Raw genomic sequence first — 21,220 nt, 5'->3', positions numbered from 1 at the left:
CATACAGCCTTATCATCTCATCTAATCGACTGCGAGAAAGGAAAAAAAACATATTTATCAACGTGTCAGAGCACTCCTTACGTTGTGGTACATCTTCTCTCCTGTTGTGTTTTTCTGCACTGATTCCATTCTGTTCCACTGTGACCACTTTCAGCTCTTCTGCTTCGATGCCTTTGATGATAGCCAACCACAGAAGACAAATACAGCTGTTGTGGTAGAAGTGTGTATCATAATTGGAGAAAACATTACACCTCATTTGCAGCTGAGGCACAGCTAAGTGGTCTGGAATAAATGGGTGTTCAGACAGAACAGCAGGCATGTTGTTTGTATCGTCCTGGGGGAAACACGGTGCCCTCCAAATTTTCATTCAATTTAATTTGAACAAAACACATCTGCACACCGGAGCTTGGCTTTATCGTTCAGTAGTTGTCACTGACCCATGTGGAGAGGGTTTATTTTAAATGTTTACCTCCAGCCTTTAATCATTACGCTTCTGCCGACTACTGCAGCTGGTCATTTGCATATCTTTGTGTGAGCTTTCTAGCTTTTGTGGGCATTGTAAGGTAACATATTCAGCTGCAACTAGTTTGAACTAGTCGACAAAAAACGCTTCCTCAATTTTCTGGGCGTGCAGTCTTCTCCGGTGCTATCCCTAAAAGTACCACAAGGTGGTGCCAAACTCAAATCAATTGACTTTCTAATCATTCTCAATTCTTTAGAGTAAATTTAGCATGGTTGTGAGATGGCTGTTCTTCTGCACAAAATATGTGGTATTTAAGTGCCCTCATTTGTTCGACTTCCATTTTATTTATAAAAATATTCATTTCCACTCAGTATTCCAATGCAGAGCAAGTCACAGTGTGGTTTGTAATACATGTATCACACATTAAAAAAATCAACTTCCACACAGGTACAAAAAAAATAATAATATGAGGGTTTTTTGATTTTGTGCAAGTCCCAGGGAACCCCTCATAAAGAATCAGAATTCAGGTGAAAGTCCATAAAAAGGCAGTTGTTGTTCGTCTTATAGGAAGAACTCTTAAAAAGTATACATCAGTCAATTCTGCAGGCGGAGAACCTGACAGAACTGCTCTTTGCAGTCAACAGTTTTGAGGCTGCGCACTTGGAACAACTCCAACATGCATTACTTGTCCTTCTTGTCTGCTTCCTGTGGGTGTGTCTGAGGTGCTGAACCATGAAGCATCAGCAGTCCACACAGAGTGAGAGCGATGCCTGCCCACCACAGAGTTGCATGGCTCTCTCCAAAGAAGAGCCTCCCTAGCAGTCCCTGGACAGAAGAACACATTCACTATAAATATAAAACAGTAATCTGAATGTTGAATGCAAAGTCAAAATGTTTCCCTTTTGTTGTTATAGTGTTGTGAAAAATCAAATTAGTTCAGCATATGTAGAGAGCTTACAGAGGAAATGAAGTTGGATGCAGTGGTCGTGACAGTGGCCCTGGCTGTAGAGGTGGAATGGCGGAGTGCCTTGGAGAAGGTGGTCCACATGACTGCATTACAGGCGAATAGCAGGCCGCCGCACAGCAGCCGCAGGGGGATGTGGAGCTGTAGGCCAAGGTATAGCAAGACACACACGAAAACATAACTTTACCCTCTGCAGCAAAAATGTCACGGCTTGGCTAAATACCAGAACTGAGTGCAGATCCTTAGTTCAGATTCCTAAACAGTGTTTCTCCATTTCCAATTAAGCATGCCCAGGAAGAACATATACTTTTTACCTCACAGCCTAAACTTTGACAAACGTGCCTGGTTAATGACCAAAAACCTTAAACCACCACCACAGTTAGATACAGAAAAACAATCACACAGCTGTTACTAATCACATTAATTTTGACTATGTACCGGCACACGCCCTAATTAATGACAATACTAACACCTGTTTGGCTTATGTTTTACAGCTAGATGCTGTACATGTTACTGAGAACAAAACTATCAGCTTGCATCATTAATGAATTAATTTATTATTCATATTAATCGGCAACAGTTTGTGCTCGTCTCGTATTAACATTCATTTAAGTCAGAGCTAACCTTTAAGTACACAGTAATTAAATGTTTTAAGGTATTTTATGGAGGCTTTAAGAGGCTTCTGATCACTTGCATGAATATTACTCCTCCAAGTTGTTACTGTTTTCTACCGGTGTCACACCGGCTGGCTGCCATCTTTGTTGTAGCAGTAGTCGGAAACGAGAAAACTCTTTAATAAATTCAGTGGAAGAGGCATTATGATCAAGGGGGTGTGTGTGTGTGTGTGTGTGTGTGTGTGTGTGTGTGTGTGTGTGTGTGTGTAACCATGCCAAGGAAATTAGGTATTTGTAGAAATACAAAAACAAAGATGTCAGAGAGTCAGTGTCACCCAGTCACAGGCTGCGCTTCCACCAGGTGTTTGATTCCAGTCGCTCAGCCGCGTCTCACACATCTCTCTCAGGTAGCTCGCACCGAGCGACAGCTTAGCTGACAGAGAGGCAGTAGCTGCCAAAAAGCCCGCTAATAACGCATAAAAGGACGCTGAAAACATTCCCGAACTTGGCTGGTTGTTAGAGGGCTCCATGTTAATCCTTTCAGACCGCAGTCAAGCCTGAGTTAAAGGATGCGAACAGGCAGACGAAAATTTTCACAATAAAAGCTTGTATGGCAGCTTCCTCCATTCGTCACTACACAACAGGACACACAATACAAAGGCCTGGTTTTTCACTAATTTATTTATACAGTAAAGTACACTCTGTCGCTGTCATCCGAAAATCTTACATTTCTTGCAGGTATAGATTACGCATTAACATCATAATGGCTCCTCATATAAATGCTTGTCAGTTGTTACTTTGCTCAGTGGTGACCAAACAGCTTCAGTGGTGATGTCATCGGACTCCGCTAGGATTTATTTTAAATAGGTAAAGAAACTACTCTTCATGGATAATGTCATTATTCATGGAGACACAATTTTTGATTAAAACTACTTTGGTTTTATTGTGAAGCTTAAGTGCTTTTTCCATATCATGCCTTCGCCCTCTTGACTGTAGCTGCTTTGTTGTAATTGGTTGTTTCCTTTCCGGGAATCTGATGACGTAGTTAGCGTTCGAAAAAAATCGCGCGGCTCCGGGAAGGTTCTGATGATTTCGAGGCCAGCCACTTTGTGGGTTCCACCCTCAGTCTGTGCAGCTGGAAACTCGGACCCGCTTTGCTTCCAGATGAAGCATACCATCCTCACTGCCAAACGCAGGTGTGAGCCCCTTCACCAGCCTGCCTAACGTCTCAGAAAGTTCCTGAAGTGTGTCTTGGCTTTCAGTGGTACATATTCTGTCCATGAGTTGTTTGGTGAGGTTGACACATTTCTTCCTCAGATATGACTTGCTCACTCGCTTGCGTGGTGGACTGTCACAGTCAGAGGTCACTTGTGTGTCTGCAAAGAAAGTTACACTAAGACAAATTTGCACTCCCTAAAATTTGAGGTAACAGGTTAATGATTGTGCGGGTAAGACAGTAACTTTTATGAAGTTCTTCTCTCATGTTGCAGATAAACCTTACCCTTGCAGGTTACTGGCTCACTGACTACCTCCGTGCCCCACTCGTCCACTGAGTCTGGGGTCATGGAGCAACACGTGGCATCCAGGTTAAGAAGCGGGTGTTCCCTGTATTTCAGGGATAACTGCTGCCACGTCCAGCCAGGGACCTTCTGGAAGACTGCACAGAAATGTTTGCATGGCAACTTGTACCGCCTCCAGTCATCGCACTGACAGGAGGGCAAGCTGTCGTCTGACCCAAATGCCAGTTCATAAGACTGGTCCTCCTGTGTCTCGCTCTTCACTCTGAACACACCGTCGCCCAGCTTGACCACGTGTCCCTCAGAGAGAGAGCTGTCCATGCAGCTCGTGATGTGTTGAATGACGTCTGCGGGTCTGTCCCACAGGAAAGGAGGGACACTGGAGTCACACTGTCCGTATGACCTCACATTAGCTTCAATGTACCTGAAAGAGAAACATTATTTTTGCTGACATGACGTGCACACTGAAGACAAGCTTGTGCAAATGGAAAACTTACGTCCTCCGCAGTTCAGGGATGTACACATGTGTCACGATGTCCAGCATTTCAGATAAAGTCCGGTCCCTGTAGTCCTCCAGGTATTTGTGCTTGAACAATTTATTCTGGTGTTCAGTCTCATGGTTTGTGATGATAGCTATATTCAGTGTCTCTTCTTTGAAGGCAGACACCCATCTCTTAAACAAAGCAAGATATAGCGAGGGTTTGTTGTGGCGATAGAATTTCAGCTTTCAAATGTCTCTGTGCAGGAGCTGCTTTTTTCTCAGATGCTTACCTTTGCTTTGGACAACCACGTGTCTGAAAACCAGCTCTGAAACGCAGGATTTTGTTCCCAGGTGTGGCTGGCCATCAGGGCCTTCACTGCCTCCTCGTACTGCTCTGTAGTGAGTGAGCTGGCTATCGCTTTCAGCTTTGTAAGAGCATCTCCTTTGTCAGCCACTCGATGCTCCTTCTGTATCCATTCGTCCCATGCCTTCTCCCTGTGAAAGTCACTGAGCAGCGCTTTGGTGCCTGCACAGAGGTAGAAAGAGACTGAATAGAGAGCACACTGATATATAATCATAACACCAACATGTATAAAAAGAGTAAAGATCCACAGTGATCACTTTGTTTTCATTTTAGCTCACCGTACCTTCAAACACAGACTCAACAGCTTGGATTTCGGCAGCGTTGCAATCGACCATAAAGCTTGCTGGCCTCCAGTCTGCGTTCCAACACTTGAACACTTCCAGACCCTCTTTGATGGCTTCTGTTGTTTCTTCTTGGAGTACCATCACTCCCACAACGGAGTAGCACATGTTAGTGCGGACGCACAAGAAGCACAGGGGCAGAGGGTAGCGGATTGTTCTGTAGGCGGCATCGAACACGCAGACATCTGCCCCATACAGGCGCAGCAGCCTCATCTGCCACAACGTTTGATGGCAGAAGAGGAAGGAGGCGTCCTCTGTACGGAGGCGCAGATGGAACTTGTCCTCAGGTGTAGCAGCACACCATTCTTCAAACAAGCCCTGCAACAAATACAATCTTTTTTTCTTTTTTATACGGACTAGTCACATGCTGGTGTTTTACCCAAACAGGAATGATAAAGGCGCCGCTCACCTCCAGGTTCACCTGATCGATTCTGTGCCGAGCCTGGTCCTTCACCTTAGCCATTATATTTCGGAGGTCCTTCTCTGAGGGGTAGTACCGGCGCCTGGACGCAGGGGGTGGGCTAGCTCCCTTAAAAAGCTCGGCTGTTACAAACTGAGCAAGATGACGCTTCAGCTCGCTGACCTTCCTCACGCCCTGCTTTCTGAGCTCCACCACCTGCTGCTCCACTCTTGCGTCCACGGGCTCCTTTAAATATAGCACACTTGTAGTTTCACATGGAAACACAGATTTTTGTCCTTTGTGAGGAGACTGTTGTTCGTTACCATTTCTCCCATTGCGTGCCCAGCATGCGCACTTGGCTGTGTAACAACATAGCATGTTCCCCACACAACTGGATCTCTCTCCAAAGCCTCTTTCAGCATCTTGGAGGCTGCCTTCTTACTCCTCTCCCTGTCTTCTTCCAACTAACATGCATGCAGATAGAAATCAGAGTGGTGATCATGGAGAGAAACATGTGCCGAAACAAAATGATTTAGTCTGAGTCCTAAACTCGTACTCCATGCCTTTCTCCTTTAAATTCAGCTGTCTTTGCTTAAAGGTCACATTCCTGTAGGAGAGCCAACATTTCCACTTACCTTGAATTTAGGGAATGTTGCGATCTTGCTGATTGATATGGCTGCTGGGCATCCCACCTTTTTACTAGACTGCGAGTTTGATTTGTTCCTAACTAAAGTGTGGTCAATCATCTGTGGATTATGGGAAAGAAATCAGTTAAATAATGCATTCAATAATTCATGTCAAGATTAGCTAACTTGAGCAGAACATCTAAGCATACTCAAATCAAACACTGAGAAACAGGTGGAGCCGTGCGCCTTTCTTAGTAGCTGTGGTTCACTGCTGTCCATTAGAAGTGAGCAGATTGATCCTAATATTGATAATATCCATGCCATCCAAGCCTATAGCACCTTAAAATGACAGTAGTTGATCCAAAGTGCTTTAGAGACAGGCACATCCAAGGTCTCCAGAAAGCCCCAATTTCAAAATAAATGAAAAACTAAAAGGTGTGTTTTGTTGTGGAAAAGTAAAAACCACACTGACTTATAGGCCATTAAATCGTGTTCAGAAATTGGACATTAATGAGGATTCGTCTGATAAATCATGACGCAATGCTCTCCACTACATAAGCTGCCTTTTCTAGGTTTAAAGTGTTGTCACTATTGGTCCTGTATTTACTTAGTATTGCATTGATACACAAATTTCAGTATCCCACAGCACTACTCCCAACTCGTCTACTCTGCGCGCTTTTTTCTCCAAGGCTGCAGCGTCATCGGTTGCCTAGCAGCGAAACAACCAATCCCTCGGCTCCTCGCATCACCAGCCAGCCTCTGTGTGTGTGTTGAACGCGCAGTGAAATCACCGTCTTTTTTGCCCTTTCCTCGGCATATCTCTGCTTCTGAGCTACGGCGAGGTCCTTGCCCTGATGGCAGACGAGCCTTTTAGAGCCCACAAACATAAATGGGACTCCGGTGAATTCAATGGCTGGCATCCCAGAGCCCCCAGCCCACTGCCAGTAGACGCGGTTTCCGGGCAAAGGATGCCAATCTGTGTGACAAATACAAGCACACGACCTGATAAGACCCCGGCGTTAACCGACACACTCACTACTGGACCATAGCAGGGAGCAGTGTTTACGGCTCTGCTGTCCAGCTAGCAGTCACTCTCCATTTCGTTACCTTTGTCATTATAATGGCGGCCCACGGAAAAGGTGATAAACTTAGTCTGAGACTCTTCCTCCAGTTCTTTAATAAAAGAGTCCAGATCGGCAGAGTTCTCAAACTGTCTCATGCTAATGCTTAACTTTTCATGCTCATACGGCTAACGGCGCTACGAGCAGTCACAGCGGAGAGTTTCCTTCTTCAAGTTAAATAGGGCGAGTTGCTGCTTTATGTGGAGGACATTCATCGGCTTAGTTTTTCTGCGATGTTTCGCTTTGAATCATCATTTAGCTTATCGTCCCTTGTGCAGATCCAATGTAGCACCAAGCAGCGCTATGGCATCAACGTTCCCAAATCCATCAATGACAGTAGCTCCTGAAGTCACGTGACGCGGCGCGTTTTAGTGACGGTTTCTCTGTTTTGACGAGTCCGTGCTAGCCGGAAGTTGCTCGGATCTGCAGTCTGCATTCGTTGGCTGCTTGTCTTGTTTTGCTTCTTTGCCATGAATAAAAATAAGGGCCGCGGAGTAGCATGGGTGAAGCCGGCGGAGCCGTCGTTTCTCAAGAAGTTTAAGAACGATGTGGGGTACAAAGAGGGACCGAATGTCGACACTAAGGTAACTACGCGGTTGGGTTAGCCGTGCCAGTTAGCTGCACCGGGCCTACCAAACCATTATCTCTTTCAGTTGTGTGACAGCTACACTTTGCGACGTTTGTTTCTGAGCGCAGGCGCATGGTGTTCATATAAGGAAGAATAAATGCTCTGAATCATAATTCAACGGAGGGTCCCATTCACTGAATTGAGCAGTGAGGCCGCACGAGCTACAGCTGTTCCTCCGGACCATCAGAGCAGTCTCGAACTGCGCTGCAGCGTTCAGCTGTGACTGCGCAGGCGTTCTACAACTGAATTTATGTACTCTACAACAGAAAGCCATGGCTTTTCATGAATGGGTTTGTTTTTTGTTTTATGAAGTTGTATTTAAAAAAAAAACCCCACCACGACTTGAATCATGACTCTGAAGTACAGGTTCCTGATTTTAGTTTGAGTGTCGGGCTGCTGATGAAATGATTATCACTGAAATAAGAAACCTCGGTATCGTCATTCACAGTGAATGCAGGATTTCAAAACACTTCTCACACAGGCTAACGGTCTGTTTGCTATCCTAGCGTCAGGTGATGCCAACACTGGATGACGACAGCGGCAGCGATCGAGAGGACGAGTTGCCCCAGGTCGTGGTCCTTAAAAGTGGAGACCTGACTGCAGAGGAGGTGAAGAAGATGAAGGATGAAATACAGGCTGGAGGCAGCTCAGAGAAAGGTGAGAGTCCAGTTCAATGATTTAATTACACCAGGAGTAAGAAAATATTTACATATGCATGCACTGTATACAGCATGTTAACATAAAACCCTGTGTTTGCAACCCTGCACATACATACCTCCGTCTGCTCCGCAGATGGTCAGCCTCCTGACGGTAAAATCCTTTTCAAGAAACCAGCCAAGCGCTCTTCCTCAGATAAATTCCAGGGCATCGGTGCTAGCTCCAGCAAAAAGAAGAAGAGCAGTGGAGGGGACAAAGAAAAGGAGGAAGAGGAGGAGGAGAAAAAGGAGGCATCTGGAAAGAAAGTTAAAAATAACAGCCTCCTGTCATTTGGAGGGGATGAGGAGGAGGAGGACTGAATGGAAGTGGTGAGAGTAGGCTGTCAGGAAACAGGAACATTGTACTGAGTATAAGACATGGTTCAACCTGTCCATTCTTTTTAAAGGACAGTGCTACTGTTTTTGCATGTCATTCATGACATATAGATTCATACATTTTTAGTAAAGCATAAAAATCAGCTGGCACAAACTGAATTTATTCCGAGTCGTCTCCGTCTGACTACAGGGATGATTCCGATTCATTTAACAGTCTGAGCAGAAACAGTGAAGCTGAGGGGGAAAATGAACATGCATCAAAGACGATGAGGTTATACTTCTGTTAGTGTAACTTTATCCTGCATCCATGTCAGGGTCACAAACTACACAAGGACATTTATACAGTACTGTGTTACTGATAAGAGGGGAGTTGGTTCAGCTGCTGTGTGAAAGCCCACTCTGACATGTTAGCAGGACGTTTCCCTGGTTACAGCTACCAGACTGTGTTGACTCGTGTCACTTTGTAGAACTTGGGGTTTGCTCTTTTCCAGCCCCGTGACTTTGTTTTAACATTTTAGTTTGCATGTTCTCGTGTGTGTTCTGTGAGGACAAATATGAACTGTTAAGGTGGTTTAGTTCTCAGGGGACTAAAGTCATGGCTGTGGGACAAGAATTCATATTTTCACACCTCAAAGTTTATAAATGTCTCAAACACAAGCAGAGAGATGTAAACCAGCTTCTGCTTGATTCTGGAGTTGATGAGTGAAGACACACATCACCGTATGGCTTTACCTCAGTGTAGCTCTTTCACACACCACAGGCAGGTAGTTGAAGCAGTGTCTCTGAACTGCACGGATTCTGAAACCAGCTCATCTACATGTTTTCAGGTGTAAATTTCTCCCGCGTTTGCGTCCATAAATAACCTGAACTGTGTGCTGTGCTATAGATCCAATCACTATTGTATAGCTGTGGTCATAGGACCAGGACTAATTAGTGGAAAATCAGTTGTACAGTGTGCCCCGCACCCCACCCTTCAAGCCCAGTGTAAATAATTGAAGCAGCAGCACGCAGAGAGCTTTTCTGTATCAAAGAATCAGTGCTAATGAATTCCAGCAGATTCGGTTTTCCTGAAATTTATTTGATGCAGCTTTCCTTAATTATTTTTTGTTATACTTCTAATCAAAGTCACAGCGGGAGCTGCTTGTGAATTTTAATTTAGAAAAACCAATTAATTCAGCTGCAGGAGCCGCTCGGCAGTGCTCTCCACAAAGCAAATCCCAAAGAAAAATTTAAGATCATCGGAAGCGGGTCTGCTCTCGCATTTAAAACACTGAGAGCTGCAGGGAGCTAAATTTGTCCAGCTTCAGTTTAGTGTACTGGAAGCAGTGGGGGTCTTTTTGTTTTTAAAGTATTACATGTAATGCGTCCCTTCATCAGACACAAACGAACATCAGCAGCTGATAAATGGATGTCATTAAATTCCAGGAGCAGCTAGTTTAATGGAAATTAAATTAACTTTGTGTGATTACAAATTAAATTGTCCCCATATGACAGCATTGTGAGTTCTTTCTTCAGGTTCCAAAGTGCTGCGGATCACTGTGTCACACTCTGAATCAGCCTGGATCTTTGTTGCTGTGTTTGAATCTTGTGTTGTGTGTGCTGAGGTGTGTGCGTGTCTGGCAGCCGTACGCAGGGGCTCATTGTGGAATCTTAAATACAGTCAGTCATGCACTGAATGTATGAATATTTTCTAGCTTCGACTGCGGAGCTGAACAGTTCATGTAGAAACGATGCATTTGTGTCAATGCAGTTGTGATGTATCCTTTTTTTTTTGGTGTGTGCATCAGTTTTCATTGTGTATTTTTTGACAGTGCTACAACTCCTGTGAACTTTTGATATAAAAATATTAAGAAATCTTTGTTGGTTGTTTTTACTGTCATGCGTTGCCTCATCAGTGCCACCTGTGTTCATGTCATGAATGAACAGATCTACACCTTCACTATTCTTCAGATGCCGATTGCCTAATTCTTCTTCCTCTCACGCCACCTGTCAAGCTCTGCACATGCATAGTTTCACTCCAGGACTGTCTAAGAGCAGCTTTGCATGATTACAGTTCAAAATATTTTTTAAAGTTTCCATTGTGTCTTAAAGCAGATTTGGTTCTTTCCCCCCCCGATTGGCTGCTTCTTGCAAAGAGGTTTTAACTGGTGGGTTAAAGTTTCGAGTTTCTGGAGAGAGCTCCATAAGACATGTCCCTTCATTGGTCTCCAGCAGAGCCAAGAGAATCTAAAAAACAAACAGTCAAGTCTAAACTGGACATAAATGCAGCTAATAAAATCGATGCTTACAACCTGTGAATTTTATACCTGCAAAAAAATTCTAAAGATTAACATTTTTGTTCATTTAAAGAAAAAAAGTAAAGATGAGTTATTTCAACCTCTTTATTCAAAAAGGCATGTTTCATTCTCACACCTGCATCCAGATCATTACAATTGATGGAAGAACCTTTGACTTGGAAAAAAAATCAAAATCATTGCATCACATGATAGGACGCTGCGCTCGTGTGCGGCAGCAGCCTCCATCGTCCATGTAATAAATACACCCGCTGACATGCAGCTTTGGAAACACCTTTTTTTTTATTAAACTTTAAGGCCTGTGCTGTCCCTCTCCACACGGACTCTTGGAGCAGTGTTCTAACAAAACCTCATAAAAAAAAAAAGTCAACTTGTTATATTTGTAAGAAAATGAACATGGCAGATTTGAATCTAGGGAAAGTTTGGTTTACAGAAAGAAGTGCGCCAATTTAAAAGGAACATTCAGAGTGTAGAGCGGCTGTAACCCGCAGAGCCTCCTGCTGCTCCTGCCAGCTCAGATGATGGTTTTCTAAATTCAGGAGAGGACGAGCAGCGAACGCGTTTGATCCCGGTACCTGCGGAGGGAGACTCAGCCTGATATCTACAGAGTGCGGTGGGATACGTGACGGGGGATCAAAGGGAACGAGGCCTCGGGGACACCTTTTGACATGCAGACAGCAGGTACTGCAGACGAACAGCTGGGTGCATGACTGCTGCTGCTGATTTCTCTTCATTGTTTTCACTGAGAGCAGAGGAGACTTTCAAATGGCTACTTAACAACAACACTGGCACCAGCAGCAAAGCAAGCACATTTCTACTGACCTGAAGGTGGGACGGACCGCTCTGCGTTCTGCAGCGCTGATCCCTCCCACATTCGTTCATTTACTAATTACAGTCAGCTGATTAAAAACTGAAGGGTACAGATATGTTCGTGTCCACCTGCTGGGCTGCAGCTCAGCATTACCATTTCAGATAATGTAAACAGCCAGCTGATCACACAGATTGTAAACAAATCACTTTAAAGCAGAGCAGGTGCATCGTGGGAAATGTAGGTTCCAGTACCTCTGGAGACTGAACAGGACTAGAGATTCGGGGTCAGATTTATCACAGGGCAAATTAGTCATCACAAAAAATGTGCCAGCGGGAGAACAATTGTGCATGTGATCCAACACTGAGCTAACTCGTGAGCACAGATGCCAGCATCTTACTGAGCAGAGCACACGAGATAATATCCACTAACCTGAATAACATAATCACAGGGTAACATGTTGATTTCACATCAGTGAGAAGCAGCTGAAGGAGAAACATTAAACTCTGATAATGAGGACGACCTCCTCTGGTAGAAACTGATGACGACTGTGGAGCAAGATCCAGAGAACCTCATAAACCTGACATCTGTGTGTGATGGCGGGCCTTTAGGATACACACAACAGCACAACGCAATTATTTACCAGGCTGCATGTTAGTGAAGAGTTACTGTGCCACCCTGTTTCCGTGTATGGACAGCCAGAACGATGACGACTGTCAGCCGCCTGCAAAACTCCATATTTACATTCAGTGACACGAGGAACAGGAACACGCTTCAGAGCTGACCGAATCACATTAATAAGTTTTGATGTGATACTACAGAGAAGTAAAAAGAAACAACAGAAGAGTCAGTAAAGTTAACCTTTGGCACCACACTCGCAGCTTTAAGCCATCCACCTGTGCCTTTAACTAAATTCTGCTTATGTGATTCGTTGAATTGCTCACGGCGCTAATTTTGTACTCTGAAGTAGAAAATCTTACACAAATGTGGGGAAAGGGGGGAAAACATGTCTTTGTGCCTCATGAAACACACGGAGCGACCTGCAGACATGGCAGAAAAAGTTGGTAGGTGAGGGGGAAACTTTCCTCGAATTTTGAAATAAGTGATTGACGCGAACAGCGGTGAGAGCAGAGGACGCCGATGTTTGACATGTGACAGTATATTAGAGAGTTGCCTTGAAAGCCTGAAATGTGGCCGTAAGCCTGTGGTGCTCAAATTGTGACTTTGCTTGCTTTTAAAAGTAATTTAACCCTCTGCACCATCTTTGTTTACAACTGTGTTGATCTGGCATGCTGATAAAAATTTTAATGCACTGTAGCAAGTGAGAATTAACCTAAAAATGAAGGCGTGCTGTCGGCGCAGCAGGATGATGTTAGATGAAAGCGTACTGTACGGTCAGTCTGGGTTTCAGTGCTGACAGAGTTTCTGTATGTGTGTAAATGATGCGATGCATAGAGCAGCCCCAAGCAGAGTCCCCTGATGAGGGACGGCTAATCTCTCTTGCTCGGTCCGTCCTCACTCCCCAGCACGTTCAAGTACAAAAAGAAAAGTGAGTCAAAGGTCACAGTTCGTCAGGTTAAATCCAGCGTGGAGGAGGCTCTCAAACTCAAACCCACTCTCTCTCTCTCTTCCTCCTCGACCCCAGCATCAAGTCAAAGGTCTGCTCGGGTTCAGCGGGATCCTGGGCGATGCTTTCCCAGCCTGGGCTTCCAGGTGAGGATGCTCAAGATGATGGCGGGGGCGGGGCAGAGAACCTCTGCTGTTCCTTATTCAATCTCGATTGGTGGATTTTTTTCTCCTTTTCTTTCTTTTTTTTTTTCTTCTTTTTTTTACTGCTTGATATTGTTGAGCTGTGTGTCAGATTCGTTTTCCTCCCTCCTTCCACAGTCTGCCTCTGTAGGTGGTGGACCTTCTATAAAGATCTCTTGGTGAGTTTCTTGCCCTTCTTCAGGGACAGCTTGTTCTTGACATATCCCCGCTTCCTCTTGGCCGTCTGTAAACAGAAGAAAATGACAGGTTCAAGTAGAAATGTATGATTTTGTGTGCAAGTTTGGCTAAAATGTCCAAAACAGCGGTGAGCTGGAATGGATGTGGGGACCTTTTTAGAGGTGTACTTCTGCCTGTTGGTGTCAGTGCTGCGCAGCTTGTGCTCCACCCGGTCTCTGTTCTCCAGCTTCTTGACCTTATAAATCCTGACCAGCCAGTGCTCTGAAGTGAACGCCTCCTCCAGGTGCTTCAGCTTGATGTCCTTGTTGCCGATCTCGGCGTTGCGTGTCCGGTCGAAGCCCGGGGGCGTCCTGAAGTCCAACTGAACAAGAAACAAAAGCATAACTTAAATGAAACACTGACTAGTTTCTGCTTAGTAGAAAAAGCTCCTTGACGATGACATACCTGCATCTCTCCAAAGCGGTAGTAAGACATTTTGTACATAAGGCAGTTGAGCAGGGTGGGGGAGCCTGCCTTGTCCACTCTGAACTCTCCTTGGGGGGTAAAATAATCACTTTCCTGGGGTGAGCCGTAACAAAAGGTGGAGAAAGAAAATAAATTAAAGAAAAGAACGAACACGTGTTCATATGTAACCAGAGAGTGCGAGATGGTTCCCTCACCCTGATGTCCCTGGGGTGCTCCCCCTCTGCGATGCGCACCATCCACAGGAACTTGTTGATGTCATCACCTGAGTAGCCAATCACCCCTCCGAAGATGATCAGGACATAGTCGACATCCAGCGACCTCATGATTTCATAGGATGCAGTCTCATTGGACGACATGGCTTTGCCCACCTGTTAAGGCACAAACACACCGCAGGTTAGAAATATCACACTTAAGCTGCCTCACAGACCATTTACACTCATTAATCTAACACGTCTTTGGACTGTGGGAGCAAGCTGGACTCCATATGCAACACAGAGAGCAGCCATGCTTAAGTTTAGGTAAGGAAGATAGATAGAAGCTGCACAGATACAACCCCTGAGAGCAAACTATTCATTTTTCTCAGAATGTCACAGCTTTGAGATTAATGTCAGAATTCTCTGAGAAAAGTCGGAAAACCTCCAAAAGACGCCCGACCTATAGAAACCATTTGTTGGCAAGCACAGCAGTAAAATGGTTCTTGTAGTTGGTCAGTGGGTTTGCACATATCTCAGGAGGGATTTTCTTCCACTCCTTCATTTTAGGTTTCTTGGTTGCTGCTTGGAAACTCGAAGCTTCAGCCTCCTCCACAAATTTCTATAAGACTAAGGTTTAAAGACCGGCTAGGCCACTAAATGTGCTGCTTCTTTAACCACTCCTTTGCTGCCTTGACGCCATATTTTGGGTCATTGTCATGCTTGAAGACTCGACTATGTTCTGGCTGAGGAAAGGAGGAACTGGAAAGGAACTGGGTTTTTTTGAGGTTCTCAAAAAACAAAAAAACAAAACAGTTCCAAAGCATAATGTTTCCACCTCCACCTCCTGTGGAGATGGTGCTTTTTGGGACATACTCAGCATTTCCATTCCTCCAAACACGATGGGTCGAGTTGATGTTTCATGTTCCCACAGCACGCCCTGCGAGCGCTGCAGGGTTTCATTCCATTATGTTGTAGTGCGTTACCAGTGGTGTTCTTACTGACTATGGTCCCATCTGCCTTCGTGTCATTAACAAGCTCCTCCTGTGTAGTTTTGATCTGATTCACCGCATTTCTCATGATCATCCTCACCCCACGAGGCAAGATCTTGAACAAAGCTCCAGACTGAGGACGATTGATGCTCATGTAATATTTCTGAACAACTGCACCAACAGTCACCTGCTCATAAAGCTTCTTGTTGGTGGTATTGTAGCTCATTCTAGACTCCTGCAGGTCTACAATCTTATTCCTGACCTCCTTTGATAGCTCTTTGCTCTTACGACGGTGGAGGAGAGGTTGGAATGGAAGAAACAGACTCCTGATTTCAGCATGATACACATATCACGTGTTGTAGAGAATCAAAACCCAGATTTCACTCGATGAGATGCAAATCAATTTATAACATTTATTTCATGTTTTTCTTTTCAAGATTTCTGGCTAATATTCTGTCTCTCTCCATAAAAATCTAAACTACCATCATTTATTTGTGAGCAAACCTGCAAATTCACCAGGGGGTCAAATCATCAGTTCCCCCACTGTAACTTAATGTTTGCAGCTTATGTAAAATACAAAAGGGAAACAAACCAAACATTTTAAACCTAAAATAATTGGTCTTTTCTTCTGGTGGTTGGTTTAGGCGCTTGAATTATTCAGCAACAACCCAGCAGCTGTGTGGAAATGATAGCAGAGTTCACAACCCAGAGTGACCTCGAGTGGAAATACTCTGGATTTTGGTCAGTAGACAGCAGGGCTGTGAAACCTCAACTGCTCTTACTGAATAATGAATAAGCAAGTGATAAAAGCTTCATGCACTACAGGTCCCTCATGGGCTGTTGTTGAGGAAAAGATGTTGTTGTTCCTTGTTTTTCACAGCAGAGCTCGCTCTGGGCATCAAACGCCCATGCTGTATAGCTTCATACTCGTACTTGTTCATCTTGTAATACAGATCATTTAAGGTCTGCTTTTATTATTAAAAAAATAATAGTTGTGTGTCTGTGCTCTGGAACACATGGATGCAATCCACACAGTCAGCTATTTAAATGGTTTGAACTTATTGATAAGAAACAACTTATAACTAACCCATTTCCAGTTAGAGAAACTGTTAGGTGACTTAGGTTTTAGGTAACTGACTCGAGGAGTAAGTCGGGTTTTGCTGCTTTGATTTAAATCTCCGTTCTCAGCGCGTCTTTGTAGCGGTGCAGCACTGAATCTATGGAGTGCCTCTTTCACATGTACAGTATTAAGCTCTCTTAGGGTTTTGCAGTGCAGTGAAATGATGCAGTTGTGTCCACTTGGTGGTGTCATACACCAAGACAACACATCAATACTCAGGGCGCTACACGAGGGCTGACAAACATCGACCAGAAGTTGTGTAACTAAGCAACCATCAGCAAAAGAAGGGTAAGAGAAAAGCAGTCGGAAATACACGAGTAAAACAAGACAAGGCAGTGAACGCATTTCTGACAACACTCCTCTACAAACACACGACCAAGCAGAAGTGTAAACTCTGGGAATGACCCTTCAACCCGGATTAGAATTTCCTGGCAATCATTTCATGGCTCAGACTTAAAAGGGTAAACTCAAACCAGCTTTTCCAAACCTGGGACAGGAGATAAAGGGGAACGGGCAGATCAGCTCTCACCAGTGCTATATGACTGTTGTTCCATGTGTTGTTGTCAACCAGCGTGGTCCTGTTGGCCATGCCTGCTATCTGGTAGCCGTAGTCCCACCACGACATCACTCTGGCGTGCTCGTCCGTGTTCTGCCTCAGCCAATAGTAGGCCTCCCTGAAATCGTCCAGGATGTTGCGAGAGCTGTTGGGGACAGTTGCAGATGTGTTAATACTCCTGTGACGTTGGGCCTAAGCATACGCGTTTCCAGCTGATTACATTTATTTTATAACTTAATTAAATGAGCTTTGCCTGATCCGTAATCGAGAATAATGCTTATTGATCGTATGCAGGGCTTGTTGTGGCCCATTAATCCTGTCTGATACTAGTGCTTTTAGCTTCTTTCCCTTTAAGAACTCTTCTGATTGGCTGCCCCTTGAAAACAGCAGGTACATGCTCACACTCAGAGCCATGGACTCAAGATAAACATGTGGTCCTGCATCATGTCCCTAACATGTAGAAAACAAAATCAGTGGTTATTAGCCTGAGCTTTCAGCTCACAGGGGTTACTGGTATATACACCAGCTATAATTATTTGAAACCTTGGCCATGTTTAATATGAATTCAATTAAATTTTATTGACAACAGTTGCCTCAAGGCACTTTATATTTTAAGGTAAGAACTCTAAAATAATAATGAGCGTCCATCACTGTAACAGCATCTACTCTGACAGGAAATAAGTACACGCTGGATGGGTCCCTCTTTAAAATCTTTGCCTCAGGAACCAGAATGTGCCTGACAGTTTGTTTGACGGCAGTCTGTTGTGCAGCACTCTGCCACAGCGTTTTCTGATATCTGCAGAGAGGAGTGGCAGCATGGAGCCGCTGAGCAAGGAGCTTTGGTGCGGATTAAGACCGCCTCTATTCATTTAAAGCATGAAGTGAACAGTTTCAGCAAACAGAACTTTAAAAAAAACACAGCACATCTGGTAGGTAGCATCATGTGGAGCCAAATGTTGTAATCCACTTAAGCCCACAAAATAGAGAGTAACCTCACTGAAACTATGATGACAGCGTGGTCTGTGTAGAGAAGCTGCTGTTGGATTTTTAAATGTCACTGCTGTAAGAGGTGCAAACCGTGCTCGTACATTAGAGTGAGGGTAGAAATGTCAGGGGCAGATCTCTAAATGCACAGTTACAGCATGGAGGGGAAAAATATGTAATTTCAGTGGACTGACCCTTTATAGAGGGGCCAACTGTACAAGGATACTCTCAGCTCTGTTGTAAACAGCTCAAACACAGAATAGTTCCTCCAATCACAGAGGTCCTGCTAAACCAGAGTCCTTACCCATCGTGGTTGTACGATGCCAGCACCACACTGGGGCTGGAGTAGGCGTTGCTGGTGACCCAGGTGCAGTGGACGGCAAACATCATGAGCAGCATCAGCATCAGCATGGTGACTATGGACTTGATGTTGGGGCCGAGGCCCTCCTCCGCCTTCTCTTGCTCCGACACGTGTTTGCGTACCTTCCCAGCCTGCCAGGGAGAAGCCGAGGTAAAGGTTACTGAAACTCCATCAGGACATGTCCGCTGTCCAAACAAGCTGCTAATGTACTAGAGGGTTATTTAATAGTCCTCGCAGAGAATTCTCAGGCAGACAATTAACTGTTGTTGCGCTTTTATAGTGTGACATTTAACAGCACCCTTCAGCAGACCTGTGATGCATTATTCCCCACGTATCGATTTGGAGGAAAAGCAGCAGAAGGATGAGGAAAACATTGGACGTGAGTTCTCTTTGTTTCTCCTGAAAGGTTAAAGGGGGAGGAGGAGCGTAACAGCTACAAACTGCAGTGTTGTCACTTCAAACTTTTTATGATAAATGTTTCCCGTAAACTTTTACCCTCTGATCCATCCAGCAAGTGGTGCGCACACAGGGACTAGGACAGAACTTGTTTTGGGGGTTTTTAAACGGTGATTTATTCTGCTCCTATTTTCATGCCTCGTATCCGACTCAAGCTTTGAACTCTAAAACGAGCAAGGTCACACGACAATTAAAAGAGACTCATGATCATTTCCAGCTCTTTAGTTTGATTCTCTGCATGATACACAATCCAAAATAATCCTTATTTCTACTACACCACTGTTCATCCCACTCTGAAGCATTTAGTTCACGTTTAAAAAATATATTTAATCTTAGCACAATGACTCCAACAGAGGTTAAAAATCAAGCTGTGCATTTGATTAGAAACTTTTAGCCACTTCAGAGTGTAGCGCAGCTCATGGCAGCCTTGGATTTTAGCGGCTCATTTCCACACCCAGCTAGAATGAATACGCGTTAGCATTCATTTTCCTTTTCACTAGTTTGATTTGAACAAATTCCTGAAAAAAAAAATGTATTTCTTTAAAAGCTTTCACTATGTGCAACATCTAGTTAGTAGCCAGATGTGTTGTCTACTATTAAATATAGAGTTTACAGAACCGCTTCCACCCGACAAAACTTACAGCTTCACAGCTTCATCGCCTGTAAGTGTTAAAGTTTCTCTGCATAATTTTTAAGACTTGTTATAAATGACTCCAGATGTTGCAGTGAACTGCAGTCATGATCACATTGACACAGATGCTGCATGGTGGATTATAATATATTTGACTCTGTGGTGCTGGCTGACATGTGACACTACAGTCATGTCCACCCATTGATGGAATGCCATTTCATTCCTGCGTAGTACATTTAAACAAAACAATGACTGCAAAGTCTGTAAAAAATATTTTGTGCAGGGAACACACGATGACCCCTGACCTTGTCATAGAGGTTGCCGGCATTCTTCCTGTCGTCCTCGTCGCTGCTGTCCTCTGCAGGTGGGCTCTGCCTTTTCATGTCATCGCCCAGGTAGTGTTCAAAGACGCTGGAGAAGGCAATGGCTGACAGCATGCACACCACCGGAGTCAGAGTCAGCATCAAGCGCACCATCACGCCGGCAAAATATACGGCACTGATAGCATACAAGGCCACTGTGACGAGAAGCAGAGAGACACAAGGAGGTCAGAGGTGACCGCAACGCAACAATCCAAACTTGATGAGTTTCATTAAGTTTTGCATTCAACTATGTTTAGTCACTTTAATGGGACCAAGTCACTTTACATCTGCAATGCATTTGCTGTTTGATAGCCACTTAAATGGCTGCACTTCTTTTCTGTGTTTATTACAGGGTAAACCTCACTAATAGGTGGAAAGGAGGTCAAAAGAGGGGGGTGGGAGGATGAGCAGCAAGATGAGAAGAAACAGAACAGCAGAAAGACCAGTACAGCACAAAATCAAACACAAAGCCAAATGTGCATGTGTGGCTTTATTCATGGAGTGAAAGATCAAAGCCTATCTGTGGAGTGATTAGGAGGGAACAGGTAGAGAGCAACAAAAAAAACTGCCAAGGGAGAGAGGAGCAGCGAAACAAGTAAACAACAAAGTGGTGCAAGGAAGAAAGTGCAATAACCAGCCGGAGGAGAAAGACGGACTTCAAACTGGTAGGTAGGTCTCTAACCCGATGTTTTATGTTTCCATATCAGCAACAGAGATTTCATTCTTCTCAACCAGGAACAAAAACTATGATATAAGCAAGCAAGAGGCTGGTGTTGTGAGTTTCAGTGCTAAAACAGTTAAATTAGCACCTCTGAGAGAGTCCGTCACAAATAATGCACTTTGTACGGTCAATGAAAAAATTATTTGAACCTCTGCTGATTTTGTCTATAATTTCAATGGTTGGTTTATTTGAGCAGTGAGAGACAGAACAAAAATTAAAAAAAAAAAACCCAGAAAAATGCATTTCAAAAAATGTATAAATTTGCATTTTCAGGAATGAAATAAGTATTTGATCCCCATCAATCAGCAAGATTTCTGGCTCCCAGGTATATATTTTATCCAGGTAACGAGCTGACATTGGGAGCCTTCTCAAGAAGCAATCAATCCATCAGATTCCAAACTCTGCACCATAGCCAGGACCAAAGAGCTTTCAAAGGATGTCAGGGACAAGACTGTGGACCTACACAAGGCTGGAATGGGCTACAAGACCATCGCCAAGCAGCTGGGGGACAAGGTGACGACCGTTGGTGCGATTATTCGCAAATGGAAGAACCATAAAATAACTGCCAATCTCCCCTGGTCCAGAGCTCCACGCAAGATCTCACCTTATCGATAATGAGAACTGTGTGGAACCAACCCAGAACTACTCGGGAGGAACTTGTCAATGGTCTCAAGGCAGCTAAGACCACAGTCACCATGAAAACAGTTGTAACACAGTAAACCACGAAGGACTGAAATCCTGCAGTCCCTCTGCTCAAGAAAGCACATGTACGTTTGAAGCTT

General features: G+C 44.3%; 4 protein-coding genes across 6 annotated transcripts in view; 1 reads left to right on the top strand and 3 right to left on the bottom strand.

The window, feature by feature from the left end:
• Positions 1 to 634: 634 nt before the first annotated feature.
• Positions 635 to 2,616, bottom strand: LOC147318411 (transmembrane protein 42-like). Its single transcript, XM_086310340.1, has 3 exons — positions 2,377 to 2,616; positions 1,422 to 1,568; positions 635 to 1,288 (listed from the first exon to the last, which is right to left on the bottom strand). The coding sequence occupies exons 1-3, from the start codon at positions 2,569 to 2,571 to the stop codon at positions 1,145 to 1,147; spliced, it is 486 nt and encodes a 161-aa protein (XP_086166466.1). The 5' UTR covers positions 2,572 to 2,616; the 3' UTR covers positions 635 to 1,144.
• A 72-nt stretch (positions 2,617 to 2,688) lies between these two features.
• LOC147318410 (uncharacterized) lies at positions 2,689 to 7,721 on the bottom strand. Of its 2 annotated transcripts, XM_086310333.1 has the most exons (10): positions 6,878 to 7,721; positions 6,562 to 6,746; positions 5,780 to 5,890; positions 5,468 to 5,608; positions 5,154 to 5,390; positions 4,687 to 5,062; positions 4,330 to 4,565; positions 4,056 to 4,231; positions 3,543 to 3,982; positions 2,689 to 3,417 (listed from the first exon to the last, which is right to left on the bottom strand). In XM_086310333.1, the coding sequence occupies exons 1-10, from the start codon at positions 6,987 to 6,989 to the stop codon at positions 3,164 to 3,166; spliced, it is 2,268 nt and encodes a 755-aa protein (XP_086166459.1). In that variant the 5' UTR covers positions 6,990 to 7,721; the 3' UTR covers positions 2,689 to 3,163. The 2 variants fall into 2 exon arrangements, with proteins under 2 accessions (XP_086166459.1, XP_086166460.1); XM_086310334.1 differs by lacking the exon at positions 6,878 to 7,721 and having other exon boundaries at positions 2,690 to 3,417; positions 5,980 to 6,703.
• kiaa1143 (KIAA1143 ortholog) lies at positions 7,268 to 10,408 on the top strand. Its single transcript, XM_086310339.1, has 3 exons — positions 7,268 to 7,475; positions 8,026 to 8,176; positions 8,312 to 10,408. Exons 1-3 carry the CDS (start codon positions 7,362 to 7,364, stop codon positions 8,533 to 8,535), a joined length of 489 nt encoding a protein of 162 aa, XP_086166465.1. The 5' UTR covers positions 7,268 to 7,361; the 3' UTR covers positions 8,536 to 10,408.
• Positions 10,409 to 10,917: 509 nt separating this feature from the next.
• The window catches only part of LOC147318408 (dolichyl-diphosphooligosaccharide--protein glycosyltransferase subunit STT3B), a 75,430-nt gene continuing 65,127 nt past the window's right edge, over positions 10,918 to 21,220 (bottom strand). For both annotated transcript variants that reach the window (XM_086310331.1, XM_086310332.1), the window contains exons 10-16: positions 19,661 to 19,872; positions 18,212 to 18,399; positions 16,897 to 17,068; positions 14,259 to 14,432; positions 14,044 to 14,157; positions 13,751 to 13,960; positions 10,918 to 13,645 (exon numbers count right to left, since the gene is read on the bottom strand). In XM_086310331.1, the coding sequence (XP_086166457.1) occupies positions 13,565 to 13,645; positions 13,751 to 13,960; positions 14,044 to 14,157; positions 14,259 to 14,432; positions 16,897 to 17,068; positions 18,212 to 18,399; positions 19,661 to 19,872 (1,151 nt within the window). In that variant the 3' untranslated portion in view covers positions 10,918 to 13,564. The remainder of the gene's footprint in view (positions 13,646 to 13,750; positions 13,961 to 14,043; positions 14,158 to 14,258; positions 14,433 to 16,896; positions 17,069 to 18,211; positions 18,400 to 19,660; positions 19,873 to 21,220) is intronic.

This window comes from Aulonocara sp. 'chitande type north' Nkhata Bay, linkage group LG11, assembly GCF_057382095.1.
Source record: "Aulonocara sp. 'chitande type north' Nkhata Bay isolate Kocher_YH1m ecotype deep benthic linkage group LG11, A_spYH_male_GT1.1, whole genome shotgun sequence".
NCBI lineage: Eukaryota > Metazoa > Chordata > Actinopteri > Cichliformes > Cichlidae > Aulonocara > Aulonocara sp. 'chitande type north' Nkhata Bay.
This window is presented reverse-complemented; position numbering and strand designations above follow the sequence as displayed.